This window comes from Dreissena polymorpha, chromosome 9 (genome assembly GCF_020536995.1).
Source record: "Dreissena polymorpha isolate Duluth1 chromosome 9, UMN_Dpol_1.0, whole genome shotgun sequence".
NCBI lineage: Eukaryota > Metazoa > Mollusca > Bivalvia > Myida > Dreissenidae > Dreissena > Dreissena polymorpha.
This window is the reverse complement of record NC_068363.1, coordinates 59,942,069-59,963,454: the sequence shown is the minus strand read 5'-3', so window position 1 is coordinate 59,963,454 and position 21,386 is coordinate 59,942,069. Positions and strand designations below refer to the sequence as shown.

General features: G+C 37.6%; 1 protein-coding gene and 1 long non-coding RNA gene across 6 annotated transcripts in view; one reads left to right on the top strand and one right to left on the bottom strand.

Annotated features, from left to right (window-relative positions):
• The window catches only part of LOC127844273 (RAB11-binding protein RELCH homolog), a 68,451-nt gene that overhangs the window by 24,461 nt on the left and 22,604 nt on the right, over positions 1 to 21,386 (bottom strand). For 2 of the 5 annotated variants that reach the window (XM_052374358.1, XM_052374359.1), the window contains exons 15-23: positions 18,419 to 18,583; positions 13,267 to 13,284; positions 10,495 to 10,672; positions 4,452 to 4,608; positions 3,027 to 3,150; positions 2,671 to 2,719; positions 2,148 to 2,239; positions 1,587 to 1,693; positions 952 to 1,051 (exon numbers count right to left, since the gene is read on the bottom strand). In XM_052374358.1, coding sequence (XP_052230318.1) covers positions 952 to 1,051; positions 1,587 to 1,693; positions 2,148 to 2,239; positions 2,671 to 2,719; positions 3,027 to 3,150; positions 4,452 to 4,608; positions 10,495 to 10,672; positions 13,267 to 13,284; positions 18,419 to 18,583 — 990 coding nt within the window. The remainder of the gene's footprint in view (positions 1 to 951; positions 1,052 to 1,586; positions 1,694 to 2,147; positions 2,240 to 2,670; positions 2,720 to 3,026; positions 3,151 to 4,451; positions 4,609 to 10,494; positions 10,673 to 13,266; positions 13,285 to 18,418; positions 18,584 to 21,386) is intronic. The other 3 variants (XM_052374360.1, XM_052374361.1, XM_052374363.1) reach the window with 3 other exon arrangements.
• LOC127844288 (uncharacterized) lies at positions 8,820 to 17,605 on the top strand. Its single transcript, XR_008032665.1, has 2 exons — positions 8,820 to 9,877; positions 17,504 to 17,605. It is a non-coding gene; the product is annotated as an uncharacterized LOC127844288 (long non-coding RNA).

The following is a 21,386-nucleotide window of genomic DNA, read 5'->3' as shown; positions in this document are numbered from 1 at the left end:
AGGGGTCAGGAGGAGGAACGGAAGGACGAACGGACAATGCCAAAAAAATGTCCCTCCATCTATGGCGGGGGATAATAATAGAGGCCTTTCCAAAATGAAGATCGTTCCGGGCTTAATTTTTAAGTATAAGTATTTTCTGACAATAAAACTGACAATATCAAGATCATTTATTTCTATTCAGTAAGTACATAAATTCGTTTATAATAATTATGTTGCTTCACTTTTTGATAGTTCGTATATAACATTCCCATAAGAGGTTTCTAAAAATTGTATTTTTTTGTTAGTGTAACTGTTATCTGTCTTTATTGAAAGAGAAAAACAAAACGGTTTTTTTCCATTTTCTATCAAATCAGCTCTTGAATGAATAAAATTAAATGATAAATATGAAATTACTGTGCCTATGATTTCCATTTATAATGTTTCTTAAAATCAAACTTAAAGTGCACAAGCTTTTGCTCGAACTAGACCCTCCTGTTACAATCAAAGATATTGTTCAAACAATAGCTGCAGAATACTGATTAAAATACAGTAAAAAAACATACATAAAGATATTCATAATTTGCGCAGCATTCTGTGAAATGGGTCTAATGCCATATGTAGTGAGAAGCTCCAGTCCAGACTGCAGGAATTAGTATCAAGTGATCATTGGTGCAACCAGTAAAGAAAACATTCCTTTTGAATCATTAACACAAACTAACAGACATAAAATAATAGAATACCTTGTAAGACAAAAATGTGCAGAGGTACAAATAATTCAAAACTTACAACCACCATGAAAATGAGTGCCTAGGGAATATTTGGGTGATGAGTGGTGTTGAAACCGTAATATTTTGGCCCATGGCAATAAACAGTTATTTACCCAAGCATCTGTTGACCTTTAAATATTTATGGTTAGAGTTGTTTTTAACACCTTATTATTTTCATTTCATAAAAAGCAAACCATCCAATTACATCAAAGAGCCGTGCAGCTGTAGATCTGACCAAGGGAGACGCATGCACCACTCCTTCCCAGAGGACAGTCAGCAACAGATCATGGTTATTGGCCTCCTGGCTGCAAATACACAAGACATATTTATATACATATTTATGTTCTTATTAACTTACATTTACTTACATCAGAATCTTTAATTCATCTCTTACAGAAAGTCAACCAAATTGTCAATGTAAAAATTTTAAAAAATTCTATAAGTGTTTTATGCAAAGGGGTTTAAGCAAAGTGACCACCAGTATATGAGCGTTGTCATGTGTCATATGCCCCCCTCATTACTCAAGACCAGCCAGAAAAATTGCGCAGTCAGGTTTGGAGCTTCGTAGTCTGCTGTAAAGTCAGGCAAAGTTTTATGGCCTCATAAATTAACAGGAAAGCTCCTGACCGGACTGTGCCAATGTGTATTCTGGTCTAAAGCATCGCCCGCAGCATATAGCTCAAATCCAATTATCAAATGATGATGCCCATATAATTTTTAGTTTAAAAGCCACAAATAGAAAATGTAACCCGAGTACAATTGTTGCTACTATTTCTGAATGTTATTGGACAAGACTCAGCAATGTGAACAATATTGCAAACAAAACACTGGCATTCCTACCAGAGCTCTGTGAATGCAATGCGTAGGCTATCCTTAGGGGCCTGGTAGGCTGCTAGGCAGAATAGAGCTTCTCGAAGGAACTGGGAAAGCTGTTTTCTGTCTTCCTCCTTGAAAAAGTCAAAGAATATCAACTTTAATATCAAACATACTTGATCATAACAGATTCCGATTACGAATTTCACCTCCTTTATCAAACTTGCCTGATCGATGGAGTCTGATTCACAACGTCACCTTTAATATCTAACATGCCTAATAGACAGAATTTATTTTAAAATGTCACTTGTAATATCAAACATGCTTGATCAACATAATTTTATTCACAATCTCACCTTCAATATCAAACATGCCTGATCAACAGACTCTTATTCACAATGTCACCTTCAATATCAAACATGCCTGATCTACAGAATCGTATTCACAATGTCACCTTTAATATCAAACATGCCTGATCAACAGAATGTCATTCACAATGTCACAATGAATACATGTATTGATAATGTTCATGTATGCCCTCCTTTGGAGGCATAACAATCGCAAAGTACGAATGTAGACAGTAGTTACCGTGTTAAAGGCACTGAGCACTCCCTTTGCATAGACTGGCACCACACATGTGGTAAAAGGGGTGGAGTTGGAGGTAAAGCTGCTTTTAGGATCTGTAACAGAGAATATCAGGTGTCTTACCCTGAAATAATTGGACTGTGCTTTTTAAAAATGGGGTTTAATTCATGTGCATAAAGTGTCGTCCCAGATTAGCCTGTGCAGTCTGCACAGGCGAATCAGGGATGACACTTTCCGCCTAAACTGGATTTTTGCTAAGAATAAGACTATCCTTAAACAAAAAATATCATAAAATCGGAAAGTGTTGTCAATGGTAGCCAGTGCGGACTGCACAGGCTAATCTGGAAAGGCACTTTACACAAATGCATTAAACCCCCTTTTTCACAGAGCATGGCCCAATTATGTAATATCATGTTTATAATGTCCTTGTGCAACTGCAGCTACATTATGTGAGGAGTTGAAAACACAAGAAGGACCAAACAAGGTATGGTTGGTAAATTGCAGTACAATTCAACAGAGAGCCTACCTATGTGGTCTTCTTCCATCATCAGGACATCTATGAATCGGGGCTTGATCTGAAACATTCAGTACACTAATTATAACCTTGAATATCATTTCAAGTTGTTATTAAATGTGTGAACCAAAACAAATTGGAATTAACACAAGGAATACAAGTGTTAACACGGTAACCAAGTTTTGTCACATATCTAATGTAGTCACACTGCCCACTTATTATTTAAAGTAGTATCTTTGGAAATCTATTGATGATATTGATGAGATTCAACCTTGTGTTGTTATTTTAACGTTAAATATTCATTTATTTGGAATTTATTCCATGACTAAAATTTCAAAAATATAAAAGCTTTTTGCTCACAAACATACCTTTTTATCCACAAAAGCTTTGCCAAAAGTCGTGGATATTTTGAGAAAACAGTTTGCCAGACATGCGACAATCCTTGGAAATGACACGGCAGCCCCTAAGACCACGTCTAACAGACGAGGGATGCTGTTAATGGAAAATAATATATATGCCTTCCTCTGGGAAAATGGAGCTTATCATTTGTGTGCGTAAAATGTCATTCCTGAATAGCCTGTGCAGTCTGCACAGGCTAACCAGGGAAGACACTTTATGCCTAAAGTAGATTATCAATTATAAGAGACCTCATTTAAACGGAAAATTCCATAAAAGCGGAAAGTGTTGTCCCTGATATGTCTGTGCAGACTGCACAGGCTATTCTGGGATGACATTTTATGCACACGCATTACGCCAAATATTCTCAGAAAGAGGCTCTAATAGTGATCTTTATCAAGTTTGGGGATGATTGGGTTACAACTGAACGAGAGATGTGTTTGTCAGAAACACAATGCCTCCTATTGTGCCGCTTTGAAATAAAATTTCAATATATCATTTGGCAGGTTTAGAAATTATCTCCCTTTTAAATCTTATTACTTCCCTTGGATTGTATTTTATGGCTTTGACCTTGAAGGATGACCTTGACCTTTCACCACTCAAAATGTGCAGCTTTATTAGATACACATGCATGCCAAATATAAAGTTGCTATCTTCAATATTGCAAAAGTTATTGCCAATGTTACAGTTTTCGGACGGACGCACAGACTGACGGACGGACAGACGGACTGACGGACAGTTCAACTGCTATATGCCACCCTATCAGGGGCTTAAAAATGAGTACATCAAGAAATGAAACGGATAAAAAGGCCAAATGAAGATTATTTTGTGTGATTTTAACATTGTAAAGCTGATTGTCTGGTGAAAACCATAGGATTTTAATTTTAAAGGAAATCAGAAATGAAAAGTGGTCTACAGAGAAACAAACATCAGCAATCCAATATACCCCAACATCTTCAATGAGTGTGAATTATTATAAATACAACTGTTAACCTTTCCCCCTCAGAAGCGAAGTGAAAATAGCTATATTCAACCAGCATTAAAACAAAACAGCCTGCCAGTTACTCACAGACTGTTCAGGTTTTATGCTGTTTGCTGCTGATCAGTATCTTAAGATTGAAAATGAAGTCATTTAAACTTGAATCTATTGAAATGTATAAAAGTGCATATCTGAATGGTAAAGTGTTAAATAATATTTTATAACATTAAATATACAAGGAGTATTTATGAATCTAATGTACAATGCCAAAATACTGCCAAAATTATCTTAAGTTGTTAAGTATATTTAATGTTGTAAAATAACTGGATTTCAAAGTATGCTAAGAAAAACCATCCATGTAATTTAATAAATACATAAACATTAAAAAATCTTGTTTGATATACAACTTGAAACTCACAGATTGTTGACCATCCAGTTGAGGTTGTCCCAGGGTTCAAACCATTCCTGGTTGATGTGCTCCTCAAACAGCTTCACCAGCGCACCCAGGTGCCACTTATTGCCCACGATGGTAACCAGATCTGTAAGACGGGAACCCGATCGTGCGTGCCGGAACACTGTCATAGTAAAAATGGTTGCCAAGGTCATTTGCCGAACACAAACATGTACTAGCAGTATAAACATATGAGATAAGGAGCATGCAAAAAGTTCAAGTGTTCATTGTGACCTTGACCTAGATGCAAGCTACCTGGTTTTGCAGGCAACACTTCCTTTTAATATAATTATTATTTGTGCCAATATATTTTGAAATCCCATAATGCATGATATAGGTATGAGCGGAACCCAAACATGTTCATACACTATATACATGGCTGTTGTTGGCAACATGTTGTCTTGGTATAATGATCATTTAAGCAGCTTTATTTTGAAAATCCCATAATAAGCAACAAATTTATTAGTCAGACACAAAATGACCTTACAAACAAGCAAGCACACATGCAGACAGAAATAACACTAAATGCTCCTCTGCCATTATCCTGGCGGGGTTTATAACAAGAGCTGTCAGAGGACAGCGTGCTCGACTATTCGAGTGCTTGACATTATAACGTAAGCCATCATGGGGAAATTGTTCATATGCAATAATTTATAAGACGATCTTTCAAAAATAAAAAAAGGAAGCAAATTATTTTATTTTTTTTTTGGGGGGGGGGGTGAGAGGGGGTATAATGTGGGGGTGGGGTCATTTATCAGACGATCTTTCAAAACTAAAAAAGGAGAAAACAAAAATTGTGGGGGGTAGGGGGGGTGAGAGGGGGGTATAATGTGGGGTGGGGTAATTTATTAAATGATGTTTAAAAAAAAAATATTTTGGGGGGGTAGGGGGGGGTGGGGGTGAGAGGGGGGTATAATGTAGGGTGGGATTATTTATTAGATGTTTAAAAAAAATATTGGGGGTGGGGAGGTGGGGGGGATTCTGGGTAGGGGCGTAGGGTATTGTTTGGGTGGAAACCATTGTGGTATTAAGGTTAAGTGTTGTTTTGTCAAAGTAATAATAAAATGTGATCATAAAGAAGTTATGGCAATTTAAGCAAAATGTTCAATTATCTAAGTGTAAAAGGGGCCATAATTATGTAAAATGCTCTATACAGTGGTCTGCTCTTGTTTATAGGTTGGGGTCATGTTGGTAAACAAGTATGCAAAATATAAAAGCAATATGTCAAAGGATATAGGAAATATTTGGGGTAGTACGAAAACTTTAACATAGATTTATCAATAATATGCATATTTTAAGTATAAAAGAGGCAATAATTATGACAAAATGCTTGATAGAGTTGTCTGCTCTTGTTTATAGGTTGGGGTGATGTTGATATACAAGTATGCAAAATATGAAAGCAATATGTCAAAGGACATGGAAAATAATTGGGGTAGTATGAAAACTTTAACATTTGCTGCATATTCTAAGTGGAAAAGGGGCCATAATTATGACAAAATGCTTGATAGAGTTGTCTGCTCTTGTTTATAGGTTGGGGTCATGTTGGTAAACAAGTATGCAAAATATGAAAGCAATATGTCAAGGGACATGGAAAATAATTGGGGTAGGACGAAAACTTTAACATTTGCACGCTAACGGCACGGCACGCCAACGCCGGGGTGAGTTGGATAGCTCCACTATATATATTTCATATATAATAGTAGAGCTAAAAAGAAAAACATATTTATTTTTTTTTTGGGGGGGGGGGGGTAAGGGGGGGTGAGAGGGGGGTATAATGTGGGGTGTGGTAATTTATAAGATGATGTTAAAAAATAAGAAAAGGAAAAAAAAACATGTTTGTTGGGAGGGGGGGGGGGTGGTAGGGGGGTAGCGGGGGGGGGGGTTGAGAGGGGGGTATAATGTGGGGTGTGGTAATTTATTACATGAGGGAGTGGGGGTATAATGTGGGTTGTGGTAATTTATTAGATGTAAAAAAAAAATTGGGGGGGGGGGGGGGTATGGGGGGCAGGTTGGGGGGGGGGAGGGGGGGAGAGGGGGGGTATAATGTGGGGTGTTGTAATTTATACGATGAAGTTTAAAAAAGAAAAAAAATTGGGGGGGAGGTTGGGGGGGGAAGGGATTCTGGGTAGGGGCGTGGGGTATTGTTTAGGTGGAATCCATTGTGGTATTCAGGTAAGTGTTGTTTTGTGCAAGTAATAATAAAATGTGATCATAAAGAAGTTATGGCAATTTAAGCAAAATGTTCAATTATCTAAGTGTAAAAGGGGCCATAATTATGTAAAATGCTCTATACAGTGGTCTGCTCTTGTTTATAGTTTGGGGTCATGTTGGTAAACAAGTATGCAAAATATAAAAGCAATATGTCAAAGGATATAGGAAATATTTGGGGTAGTACGAAAACTTTAACATAGAAGTTATGTCAATTTAAGCAAAATGTTAAATCATATAAGTGGAAAAGGGGACATAATTATGAAACAAGAATATCAGTGAAACTGATGGATGCTCCCCGATGATGCGCTTTGTCAATGTATGTGTTAATAAACACCGAAAAAATCTATTCTTAGCCTCGGTGACCTTAACCCAGTGACCTCAAACCTCATCAAAAGGTAGAGGTCCATGCAAGGTACCTACATGCCAAATATGAAAGAGATCGGTTAAGTATTGAAGGTGCTATGAGAAACTGTAACAAAATGTGACGGAAAAATCTATTATTAGCCTCAGTGACCTTGACCCCAGTGACCTCAAACCTCATCAAAAGGTAGAGGTCCATGCAAGGTACCTACATGCCAAATATGAAAGAGATCGGTTAAGTATTGAAGGTGCTATGAGAAACTGTAACAAAAGAGTGACGGAAAAATATATTTTTAGCCTTGTTGACCTTGACCTGGACCCCAGTGACCTCAAACCTCATCAAAAGATAGAGGTCCATGCAAGGTACCTACATGCCAAATATGAAAGAGATCGGTTAAGTAATGAAGGAGCTATGAGAAACTGTAACAAAAGTGTGACAGAAGAATCTATTATTAGCCTCAGTGACCTTGACCTTAACCCCAATGACCTTAAACCTCATCAAAAGGTAGAGGTCCATGCAAGGTACCTACATGCCAAATATGAAAGAGATCGGTTAAGTAATGAAGGTGCTATGAGAAACTGTAACAAAAGTGTGACAGAAGAATCTATTATTAGCCTCAGTGACCTTGACCCCAGTGACCTCAAACCTCATCAAAAGGTAGAGGTCCATGCAAGGTCCCTACATGCCAAATATGAAAGAGATCGGTTGAGTATTGAAGGTGCTATGAGAAACTGTAACAAAAATGTGATGGAAGTAAGGAAGTAAGGAAGTAAGGAAGGAAGGACAAACTGGCAACTATATGCTCCACCGAAATTTTATTTCGGGAAGCATAAAAATGCTTGATAGAGTTGTCTGCTCTTGTTTATAGGTTGGGGTCATGTTGATTAACAAGTATGCAAAATATAAAAGCAATATGTCAAAGGATATAGGAAATATTTAGGGTAGTACGCAAACTATAACATAGATATATCAATAAAATGCATATTCCAAGTATAAAAGGGGCAATAATTCTTTCAAAATACTTGATACAGTTGTCTGCTCTTGTTATAGGTTGGGGTCATGATGGTTAACAAGTATGCAAAATATAAAAGCAATACGTAAAGGGACATTGAAAATATTTGAGGTTCTACGCAAACTTTAACATTTGCTGCATATTCTAAGTGGAAAAGTGGCCATAATTATTAAAAAATGCTTGATAGAGTTGTCTGCTCTTGTTTATAGGTTGGGGTCATGTTGGTAAACAAGTATGCAAAATATAAAATCAATATGTCAAAGGATATAGGAAATATTTGGGGTAGTATGCAAACTATAACATAGATATATCAATAATAAGCATATTCTAAGTTTAAAGGGGCAATAATTCTTTAAAAATACTTGATACAGTTGTCTGCTCTTGTTTATAGGTTGGGGTCATGATGATAAACAAGTATGCAAAATATGAAAGCAATACGTAAAAGGACATTGAAAATATTTGGGGTACTACGCAAACTTTAACATTTGCTGCATATTTTAGGTGGAAAAGGGGCCAAAATTATTTTAAAAATGCTTGATAGAGTTGTCTGCTCTTGTTTATAGGTTGGGGTCATGTTGGTAAACAAGTATGCAAAATATGAAAGCAATATGTCAAGGGACAATGAAAATAATTGGGGTAGTACGAAAACTTAAACATTTGCACGCTAACGCAGACGCAGACGCTGGGGTGAGTAGGATAGCTCCACTATATATATTTCATATATAATAGTCGAGCTAATAAACTAACTAGAAATGGCGCGGCAGAGGCCGACGCGTATCCCCACGCCGAATGTTTGACCTAGGTGTGCCCCAGGGTTGGTAATGGGGCCATGCATAGCTGAGATTGACCGTATTGTCATAAGAGAAGTTCATCATCAATTAGAAGTGAATTGGTGTAGAAATGAAGAAGTTATAGTAAAAGGCAATTTTGGATGGGTGTGACATATGTGGGCAGGGCGCCCCAGGGTTGGTAATGGGGCCATGCATAGTTGAGATTGACCGTATTGTCATAAGAGAGGTTCAGTATCAATTTGAAGTGAATCGGTGTAGAAATGAAGAAATTATAGTAAAAGGCAATTTTGGGTGGGTGTGGTCTATGTGGGCGGGGCGCCCCAGGGTTGGTAATGGGGCCATGCATAGTTGAGATTGACTGTATTGTCATAAGAGAAGTTCAATATCAATTTGAAGTGAATCGGTGTAGAAATGAAGAAATTATAGTAAAGGCAATTTTGGGTGGGTGTGGTCTATGTGGGCGGGGCCCCAGGGTTGGTTATGGGGCCATGCATAGTTGAGATTGACCCTAATGTCATAAGAGAAGTTCAGTATCAATTTGAAGTGAATCCGTGTAGAAATGAAAAAATTATAGTAAATGGAATTTTTTGGTGGGTGTGGCCTATGTGGGCGGGCGCCCAGGGTTGGGATTGGGGCCATGCATAGTTGAGATTGACCCTAATGTCATAACAAAAGTTCAGTATCAATTTGAAGTGAATCCGTGTAGAAATGAAAAAATTATAGTAAATGGAAATTTTTGGTGGGTGTGGCCTATGTGGGCGGGGCGCCCCAGGGTTGGGAATGGGGCCATGCATGGTTGAGATTGACCGTATTGTCATAGGTGAGGTCCAGTATCAATTTGAAGTGAATCGGTGTAGAAATAAAGAAGTAAATGTAAAATAACCTAAAAAAATGAGTGATAATTTCTGACGCGGCCCCACCCCAACCCCTATAACTTTTGACCCAGGGGTCAGATCAAAATTCCAAATAGTGCAGGGTCGCACATATGCTCATAGCTACCATGTGTGTAAATTTCAAGGTTCTAGTGCTTTTAGTGTAGGAGGAGATAGTGGCCAGGACGGACGGACAGACGGACGGACAGACGGACGGACAGACGGCGGAGATCACCACAATATCCCCACCTTTTTTTCAAAAAGCGTGGGGATAATTAAATCTGGAATAAACCAGAAAACCACAACTGAGACAAAACAGTTGCACCCCAAACTAAGTGCACTATCCTTAAAATAATCTACCATGTAAAGATGCAAGTTTGCATAAAGTAAAAAAATTGTTTGATACCAGCATTGGTCAGAAATTGATAGCCTGGCCTTTCATATATTTGTTTTATAGTTTGCAGTAACTCAATTAGATTACCGGTATACGGCCTCATGCTTTTTTTTTACTGTAAGATCATACATACAAGTTGGGTTGAAAGTTCGTGGTTTAAATAAAAGACTTGTTAGTGGTCATGTAAATTTGTGCATTCATGATTTTGGAAAAAAAGAGGAATTTGCGCTGGTCATTTTTCAATGTGTTTGTTTAACAAACAACGTGGATTGGTACAAACAAATAAATCAAAGAAAATTAATATCCTAATATCCAACGAATATCAATGATTATACAGTATTAGAGGTCAATTTACATGCAACTATTTACCCTCATTGTCTCCTATAGACGACATCTCCTCGGATAGTCGGTCCGTGTAGGGCCCACTTTCCAGGACAGACAGGTACAGGAAGGGAACCAGCTCTTGCAGGGTGTTCACATATAGCAGGAACCGGCCTTCGTTCAGCGGAGCAACACCGCTCGGAGACTTCTGGGTAGAAATTGACGTCTGCAATAGAGAGAGGAAGATGACATAAGCAGCAGACAGGGATATAAATTGTAAAATGCTGCTTGGTACTGGAATATACCAGTAATGAAATGGAGTGTAACTAAACCCTTTACAACTCAGATACAGACTTTGACATTTTTGTAGTCCCGTATAAAATGAAATCAAATTTAAGACCTTTCTTACTAGATTCAAGTTTTAAAGGCTTCATTTCGAACCATAAGGTACTGATGCGTAGCAAATAGCATTAAACCTGAGCAAACTGCTAATTGCTCGTAGGCTGTTCTGGTTTTATGCTTGTTGAATATAGCAGTTTTCACTTTGCTTCTTTGTGGGAAAGGGCTTAAGTGTGGAATTCATTGTCTCTATTTGGAACAAGAGCACCGCGTAACGGGTGCCACGCTCGGCTGCAAAATTTTGTCATAATTTTTTGTTTTAGTGACCCAAAAATGTGTGTGGCATGTAGAACTCATCAAGGTGCAACTACATATGAAGTTTCAAAGTTGTAGGTGGAAGCACTTTGATTTTAGAGCCTATGTTAAAGTTTGATATTTGAGGTCACAGTGACCTTGACCTTTGACCTAGTGACCCAAAAATGGGTGTGGCATGTAGAACTCATCAAGGTGCATCTACATATGAAGTTTCAAAGTCGTAGGTGGAAGCACTTTGATTTTAAACCCAATGTTAAGGTTTTAGCACGACGCCTACAGCGGACAGCGGAGGGCTGACGGCGGACGGCTGACGGCGAACGAGCTGGCTATGACAATAGCTCGGGTTTTCTCCGAAAACAGCCTTGCTAAAAATTCATCAAATGAAATCATTGTGTTTTTGTTTTGTTTTTAACAGTTCGAAAATGGAAATAAATATACAAAATTAAACAGGCTAAATTATTCTAATGTTAACATACATGTTTATAACTAAGATGAAAAGGTATTTGCTAAAAGAAAATATAAATTTGTATAGAAAAATGTTTCAGAAAACTAAATCTAATGAAAGCATATATGTTGTAGAAAATATATTTTCAAATAAGCCACTGGGAACCACAACCACGATGTTAATTGAATGTGAACTAGTGAGCACAGCAATAAGAACTTGTGAAACAAGGTTTAAAAGATGAAATATCAACACATGTTTAGTTAAGCTGTGGTGATTCCAACTATTTAATAATCATCAAATGATAACACCATTTTAGAGCAATGAGTTATAGTGGCTGAATTTTTTCTGTAGCATTCAGGCATATTGGCAAGTTTGAATGTAGTCAACACAAGAGAAGATCAAATGATCAACATTCTAGTAAAACTGGGCTTAATGCATGTGCATAAAGTGTGTGGACTGCACAGGCTAATCTGGGATTACACATTCCGCTTTTTAGGAACATTATGTTGTTGTGAAAATGGAGGTCCTTTCTAAACAAAAATCCAATATTGGTGGAAATTGTTGACCCTGATTAGCCTGTGCAAACTGTACAGGCTAGCCTGGGACCAAACTTTATGCACCTGCCTTAATCTTAGTTTTCCAAGAAGGAGGCTAAAGTATAGCCAAAGGCATAGGGATATACAATTGATGTCAGTCCGTACATCAGTCACAAAACTTTTTAGGACTATATTTCAAAATTATATTAGATATCACCATGAAACTTCATAGGTGTATAGATATCAATGAGGAGAAGTATCATGGTCAAGAACTAAAACCTAGCCACTTTCTTTAATAAGAGTTATTGCCTTTTTTTGTTTTGTATCATGTAACTTCAAGACTATACCCCAGATATGCTACAAGATTTTAACATGAAACTTCATTGGTGTGTAGATATTAATGAGGAGAATTGCAATTTATAAAAACAATACCCGTACATTTAATTATAACCTATTAATTATTACCCTAAACTTGATTATACTGTATATCAAGGGAACTGCACAGATCCATAAACAATTTTTGTTGACGGTGTATATTAATTCAACAAATTAGCTTGTTTATTTTGTGCAAGCGTGTTGGCATGCCAGACTAATGGCAGAAATCAGTAATCATATACAGGTGATACTAAAGGTAAGATATGTAACCTATGTAAATAATATAGCATATCGTTTTTACTTGAAGACAAACACAGCCTCTGAGTCTTGGTAATAAAACTAGCATTAATGCATCTACGGTGTTTAAGCAATAAAAACAATTAATTACAAATGAAGATATCAAGCCCTTATTTCAACATATGAGACTCACTCTTGGAAAAAAGGGTTTAATGCAAGTGTGTAAAGTGTCCTCCCAGATTTGCCTATGCAGAGTTTAATAAGAGATGACACTTTACTAAGCAGCATTAAACCCCATTTTCCCTGCTCGCGGACCATACATTGTTTACAGTGTCTTACTTTCATTATCAAAATAGCATAATGAAAAGAAAGACTGATTGATTCTTCTACAGACCAAACCACACATTTATCTGCTTTCTTATAACACACCACCAAGTCAACATCAAAGATGCTGAAAGACAATCAAATCACAGCACCACCACAATCACACCTCAATGGAAGCAAGCACATTTGATTGCTGTTCATGGGAAACGATTTTGGGAGTAAACCCTGAGCAAGTCCTCCAATACTTACACTCATCATAGGAATATCCTGTGTTGGCATGGAGAAAAAAAATCATGAACGGTTATCTACATGTAGCAATCTACATTAAGTTGTAAACATTAAAATGTTGGAAAATGGGAACTTCATTTGATTGTTAAGAAAACTTGTACTGAATAAATGATTTAGGACATCTCTTTAACAAATGATTGGGTCAAACTCACTGCTCAAAAAAGTAGTTTGCAACATCAAAACATTAATTAGTGAGATTCCTTTAAGAGAAATCTGTTAATACAAAGAAAGTAGTCAGTATTTATCAAATAACTAGATTATATATACATCTTTATAATTATTACAATACATTAAAGTTGTTAAATGTGTTCTGACTATCCAGTTGTGTTTAATATAAACACACTTACTATGATGCAAAGAAATACAACTTGCATTAGGTATACCTGTACAAATTACAAAATACTTGGTACAGCGCATTTGGAATCAAGATTACAAATAAAAATAATTCTGTTACAGTGGATAAGTAAAATATTTAGTCCTTCCAAGTTAACAGGGAATAAAAATGAAATAATGTGCCAAGCGTAAAACAAGAGGGCCTGAAAGGCCCAAAGTCGCTCACCTGAGATTCAAAGGAACTGACCTGTTCTGTGCAGCCCAAGATGTCATTAGAACAATATTTTCTTACCAACTTTCATGACTAGTGAACACCCTGGCAGCCACGTTTTTCAACAGACCAGAACCATTTTCATACACATCCAAGATATCATTTAAACAAATATACTGACAAAGTTTCATGAAGATTCATAAGTCCATATAAGGAAAAATGCCCCGCCCACTGGTGGCCATGTTTTTCAAACAACTGGAACCATTTTAAAACTTATCCAAAATATCATTGGGACAAATCTTCTGACAAAGTTTCATGATGATCGTACAATAAATACGGCTTCTAGAGTGTTAACAAGGTTTAACTATAGCAATATAAGGAAAAATGCCACGCCCCCTTGGCGGCCATGTTTTTCCACCAACCGGAACCATTTTCGAACTCATCCAAGATATTATTGGGACAAATCATCTGACCAAGTTTCATGATGATCGGAAAATAAATGTGGCCTCTAGAGTGTTAACAAGGTTTTACAAAAGCATGATATATAGCCATATTAGGAAAAATGCCCCGCCGCCTGGTGGCCATGTTTTTTAAGCAACAGAAACCATTTTCGAACTCATCCAAGATATCATTAGGACAAATCTTCTGACCAAGTTTCATGAAGATTGTAAAACAAATGTGGCCTCTAGAGTATTAACAAGGTTTTACTATAGCCATAAAAGGAAAAATGCCCCGCCCCCTGGCGGCCATGTTTTCAACCAACCAGCATCATTTTTTAATTTGTCCAAGATATTATTGGGATGAATCTTCTGACCAAGTTTCATGAAGATTGGACAATAAATGTGGCCTCTAGAGTGTTAAGAAGATTTTACAAAAGCCATATAAGGAAAAATGCCCCGCTCCTTGGCAGCCATGTTTTTCAAGCAAAGGTTACCATTTTCAAACTCATTTAAGATATCATACAGACCAATCTTCTGACCAAATTTCATGAAGATTGGACAATAAATGTGACCTCTAGAGTGTTAACAAGGTTTTACTATAGCCATATAAGGACTAGAAATAGCGCGGCAGAGGCCGACGCGTATCCCCACGCCGAATGTTTGACCTAGGTGTGCCCCAGGGTTGGTAATGGGGCCATGCATAGCTGAGATTGACCGTATTGTCATAAGAGAAGTTCATCATCAATTAGAAGTGAATTGGTGTAGAAATGAAGAAGTTATAGTAAAAGGCAATTTTGGGTGGGTGTGACATATGTGGGCAGGGCGCCCCAGGGTTGGTAATGGGGCCATGCATAGTTGAGATTGACCGTATTGTCATAAGAGAGGTTCAGTATCAATTTGAAGTGAATCGGTGTAGAAATGAAGAAATTATAGTAAAAGGCAATTTTGGGTGGGTGTGGTCTATGTGGGCAGGGGTGCCCCAGGGTTGGTAATGGGGCCATGCATAGTTGAGATTGACTGTATTGTCATAAGAGAAGTTCAATATCAATTTGAAGTGGATCGGTGTAGAAATGAAGAAATTATAGTAAAGGCAATTTTGGGTGGGTGTGGTCTATGTGGGCGGGGCCCCAGGGTTGGTTATGGGGCCATGCATAGTTGAGATTGACCCTAATGTCATAAGAGAAGTTCAGTATCAATTTGAAGTGAATCCGTGTAGAAATGAAAAAATTATAGTAAATGGAATTTTTTGGTGGGTGTGGCCTATGTGGGCGGGCGCCCCAGGGTTGGGATTGGGGCCATGCATAGTTGAGATTGACCCTAATGTCATAACAAAAGTTCAGTATCAATTTGAAGTGAATCCGTGTAGAAATGAAAAAATTATAGTAAATGGAAATTTTTGGTGGATGTGGCCTATGTGGGCGGGGCGCCCCAGGGTTGGGAATGGGGCCATGCATGGTTGAGATTGACCGTATTGTCATAGGTGAGGTCCAGTATCAATTTGAAGTGAATCGGTGTAGAAATAAAGAAGTAAATGTAAAATAACCTAAAACAAGAGTTCCGCGGTCGGAGATGACCGCATTGAAGCCGGATTTTTGATTTAAATGACAGGAAAGTACCTTTCGTGTTTTTGTCAATGCAATACTTAAATTACTGAAATATTGTTCAAAGGTCAAAATGAAATGTAAGTACTTTTCAAGGCATGAGCAAACCTTGTGTTATGTTTTGAATGCATATAACAATTTTAACATTTTAACATTGAAGGTCACAGTGACCTTGACCTTCAAATGAATGACATTGAAATGAGCAGTGGTGATCTTCTAGTACTGGCCAACCTTTATGTCAAGTTTGAAGACTCTAGGTACAAGCATACCAAAGTTATAACATGGAATAAGAACTTTAACATTTTTACCTACCAAAGTTATAAGAACTTTAACATTTTTACATTCAAGGTCACAGTGACCTTGACCTTAGAATGAATGACCTTGAAATGACCAGTGGTCATCTAAGTGTGCTTGCAAACCTTCATGTCAAGTTTGAAGACTCTATGTCCAAGCATACCAAAGTTATAACAATTTTAACATTTTAACATTTAAGGTCACAGTGACCTTGACCTTCAAATGAATGACATTGAAATGACCAGTGGTCATCTTCTAGTACTGGCCAATCTTTATTTCAAGTTTGAAGACTCTAGGTACAAGCATACCAAAGTTATAACATGAAATAAGAACTTTAACATTTTTACATTCAAGGTCACAGTGACCTTGACCTTCAAATGAATGACCTTGAAATGTCCAGTGGTTACTTACTAGTTCTGGCCAACCTTCATGTCAAGTTTCAAGACTCTAGGTCCAAGCATACCAAAGTTATAACAACTTTAACATTTTTACATTCAAGGTCACAGTGACCTTGACCTTTAAATGAATGACCTTGAAATGTCCAGTGGTTACTTACTAGTTCTGGCCAACCTTCATGTCAAGTTTCAAGACTCTAGGTCCAAGCATACCAAAGTTATAACAACTTTAACATTTTTATATTGAAGGTCACAGTGACCTTGACCTTCAAATGAATGACCTTGAAATGACCAGTGGTCATCTGTTAATCCTGGCCAACCTTCATGTCAAGTTTGAAGACTCTAGGTCCAAGCATACCAAAGTTATACCATGAAATAAGAACTTTAACATTTTTACATTCAAGGTCACAGTGACCTTGACCTTCAAATGAATGACCTTGAAATGACCAGTGGTTACTAACTAGTTATGGCCAACCTTCATGTCAAGTTTCAAGACTCTAGGTCCAAGCATACCAAAGTTATAACAACTTTAACATTTTTTATATTGAAGGTCACAGTGACCTTGACCTTCAAATGAATGACCTTGAAATGACCAGTGGTCATCTGTTAATCCTGGCCAACCTTCATGTCAAGTTTGAAGACTCTAGGTCCAAGCATACCAAAGTTATACCATGAAATAAGAACTTTAACATTTTCGAGCACGCCGCCCGCCCCCCCCGCCCGCCCCCCCGCCCCCCCGCCCGCCCGACAACATCAATCTATAAGCCGAGATTTTTTCGAAAAAAATCCGGCTAAAAATGAGTGATAATTTCTGACGCGGCCCCACCCCAACCCCTATAACTTTTGACCCAGGGGTCAGATCAAAATTCCAAATAGTGCAGGGTCGCACATATGCTCATAGCTACCATGTGTGTAAATTTCAAGGTTCTAGTGCTTTTAGTGTAGGAGGAGATAGTGGCCAGGACGGACGGACAGACGGACGGACAGACGGACGGACGGACGGCGGAGATCACCACAATATCCCCACCTTTTTTTCAAAAAGCGTGGGGATAAAAACTGCCCCGCCCCCTGGCGGCCATGTTTTTTCACTGATCTGGACAATTTTTGAACTCCTCCGAGATATCAATGAACCCAATATTTTGACCAAGTTTCATGATTATTGGGCAAAAATTGTGACTTCTAGAGTGTTCACAAAGTTTCTCTATAGCCATATAAGGAATACTTCCCCGCCCCCTGGCGGCCATGTTTTTAAACGGACCGAAACCATTTTTGAACTCAACCAGCACATCATTTAGACAAACATTTTGACAAAGTTACACGAAGATTGGGCATCAAATGTGAATTCTTCACTGTTCACAAGATTTTTCTTTTTTTTTTGAACTAGTGACCTAGTTTTTGACCCATCATGACCCAGTTTCGAACTCCGTCGAGGTATCAATAGGACAAATGTTCTGATCAAATTTCATGATGAGCAGACAATAAATGTGGTCACTAGAGTGTTCACAAGGCAAAATGTTGACGACAGACAAAAGGCGATCACAAAAGCTCACCATGAGCACGTTGTGCTCAGGTGAGCTAAAAATTACAATTGAAAGACCAAAAATGTTTGAATTCAGAAAAACTTGGAGGAAAAACACATCAAAAATCAAAATCTCTTAATAGTAGTCAAACTACCAGTAACTGAAATGCAATCAAATAAATAACTAAATAATAAGATTCTGTCAAAGAAAATGTTGTATTTCTTTGCAACGCTGGATCTACTGTACTTCTGTTTGAGTAATAAAGCTCAATGCCGTTTACAGTATGCATCTGGTTAGTAAGAAAGCGTATTGGAATTGCCTTAACTAGTTCCTCTAGGTCACGCAGGACACTGTGCATGAGACTGTGTTCCAGACGGCCCAGCTCGTAGGCCCACATCGCGAAGGAGGGCAGCAGGATAGCCTTGGCGCTGGTCACCACCTTCTCTGCCGTGTCCTTCAGGGCCACCTTCAGTAGCTCAGATCCCTATATACATGAGAAAACAAGAGGGCCTGAAAGGCACAAAGTCACTCACCTGAGATAACAAGATATTATTGGGACAAATCTTCTAACCAAGTTTCACGAAGATCAGAAAATAAATGTGGCCTCTAGAGTGTTAACAAGGTTTTACTATAGCCGTATAAGGAAAAATGCACCACCCCCTGGCAGCCATGTTTTTAAACCAACCAGCATCATTTTTGAACTCGTCCAAGATATTATTGGGATGAATCTTCTGACCAAGTTTCATCGGACAGTAAATGTGGCCTCTAGAGTGTTAACATGATTTTACTATAGCCATATAAGGAAAAATGCCCCGCCCTTTGGAAGCCATTTTTTCAAGCAAACATAATTATTTTCAAACTCATCCGAGATATCATTGAGACCAATCTTCTCACCAAATTTCATGAAGATTGGACAATTAATGTGGCCTCTAGAGTGTTAACAAGGTTTTACTATAGCCATATAAGGAAAATAGCGCCGCCTCCGTGGTGGCCATGTTTTTCAACCAACCGGCATCATTTTTGAACTCCTCCAAGATATTATTGGGATGAATCTTCTGACCGAGTTTCACAAAGATCAGACTATAAATGTGGCCTCTAGAGTGTTAACAAGATTGAACTATAGCCTTATATAGCCATATAAGAGAAATGCCCCGCCCCTTGGTGGCCATGTTTTTCAAGCAAACGAAACCATTTTCGAACTCATCCAAGATATCATTAATACAAATCTTCTGACCATATTTCATCAAGATTGGACAATAAATGTGGCCTCTAAGTGTTAACAAGGTTTTACTCTATATAGCCATATTAGGAAAAATGTTCCGCCCCCTGGCGGCCATGTTTTTAAACCAAACGGCATCATTTTCAAACTTGTCCAAGATATCATTGGGATGAATCTTCTGACCAAGTTTCATGAAGATTGGACAATAAATGTGGCCTCTAGAGTGTTAACAAGATTTTACAATAGCCATATATAGCCATATAAGGAAAACTGCCCCGCCTCTTGGCAGCCATGTTTTTCAAGCAAAGGTTACCATTTTTGAAGTCATCCAAGATATCAGTGGGACAAATCTTCTGAGCAAGTTTCATGAAGATTGGACAATAAATGTGGCCTCTAGAGAGTCAAATGTTGACGCTGCACAACGCACGACGGACGATGGACAAAAGGCGATCACAAAAGCTCACCATAAGCACATTGTGCTCAGGTGAGCTAAAAATATTATGAGCAGGGAATGTATTCACTCACCGATTCATAGTTTTCAATATAAATACCTAAGGCTATGCATATAGACAAGCTTTTATCAATAACATATTGTTCTTAAAAAGAATTATATAATTATAAGTGTTAACTGCTATTCTAGACTTGACTTTTGAAGTAATTTTAGTACATTACAGTTTTAAGAATCTTCTTCATTTTTAGACTTAAGTCTGAGAATCAGTTGGGATATACGGGCTCTGATGAATAGAGAATATAATGTTATGTTTTTGAGTTGATCAATTTATCTGATGAGTTGAAGAAACATTTACCCAGCAAGACTGCAGCATTGATAACCATGTATGTTACCTGATAATATTTATGTTTATGGGGGATTAATACTACAATCAGGATGGGTATGTTACCTGTCTGAGAGAATTTATGTTTATAACTCATTCATAAACCAGAAAAGGTAACTTTACTGAGAATGTTCATCTTTATATTTGATACATTAATCAGGATAGGTATTTTACCTGAGAATATTTATCTTTATCATTGATACATAAATCAGGATGGGTAATTTAACCTGAAAATATTTATTCCAATCATTGATACATAAATTAGGATAGGTATTTTCACGAAAGAATATTATAGGCATATTCATATTAATACAATTTTTTTTAATAAAATTCATTTTAATTATTAAATACTTACCTGTTATTGTATGCTTATACTTTCCAAGAGGAAATAACTCATCCGGAATTTTAACTGGGAATCCGCCACCTCAATACTGTAATACAGACCAGCTTAAACATAGTGCAATGCAACCTAGCCAAAAATCGGTAACCAACCCTCAATATTCTTTCAATATATATACAAAAATATTAATCGAATAGCGGGGTGGGAGGTGGGACTTACCGATAACAGGTAAGTATTTAATAATTAAAATGAATTTTATTAAAAAAAATTGTTTTAATGTCATAAATACTGACCTGTTATCGTATGCTGATTTTGCAGCTGCGGTGGGAAGGTTCGTATATATTTTCCCAACACAGTAGAACCCATAAACAGGGTTATCAGCTAATGATATCAAGTAATCTTCGTTAAAACGGTATAAATAATGACTTCTCGGACAGAGTAATATGTCTATGTCGTAAAGAAGACACTACCGTTAGTGAAACCACAACAAGCCCAAACATATACAAATTGTATTGTTGGCACTTCAGAAAACGAAGATAAAAAGATGACAAAGGTGGTCGGATTCCTCCAGTAAACAGCTTAGAGCACGTCAAAAAGTGGGGTGTGATTAATATATGCCCACAAAACAGACAGAGCTCTTAATTCATGCGGTCAGATCCTAAAAAGGAATGAATCCTTAGATAGGATAAGAGTAACTTTCCTTAGTCGAGGTCTAACCCCGAGAAATAGAAGCCGCAGACACATCTCCCCCCCCCCCTTTTTGGGGAAATGAAGAGAGTCTTTTGAGAACCTCGAATGGACTTCCGACTAACACTGCTGAGATAGAACTTTAAAGCCCTGATTGCAAAAGAAGTTTATCCTCATCTTTATGACTACCAGTTTAAGAAAATCTTGG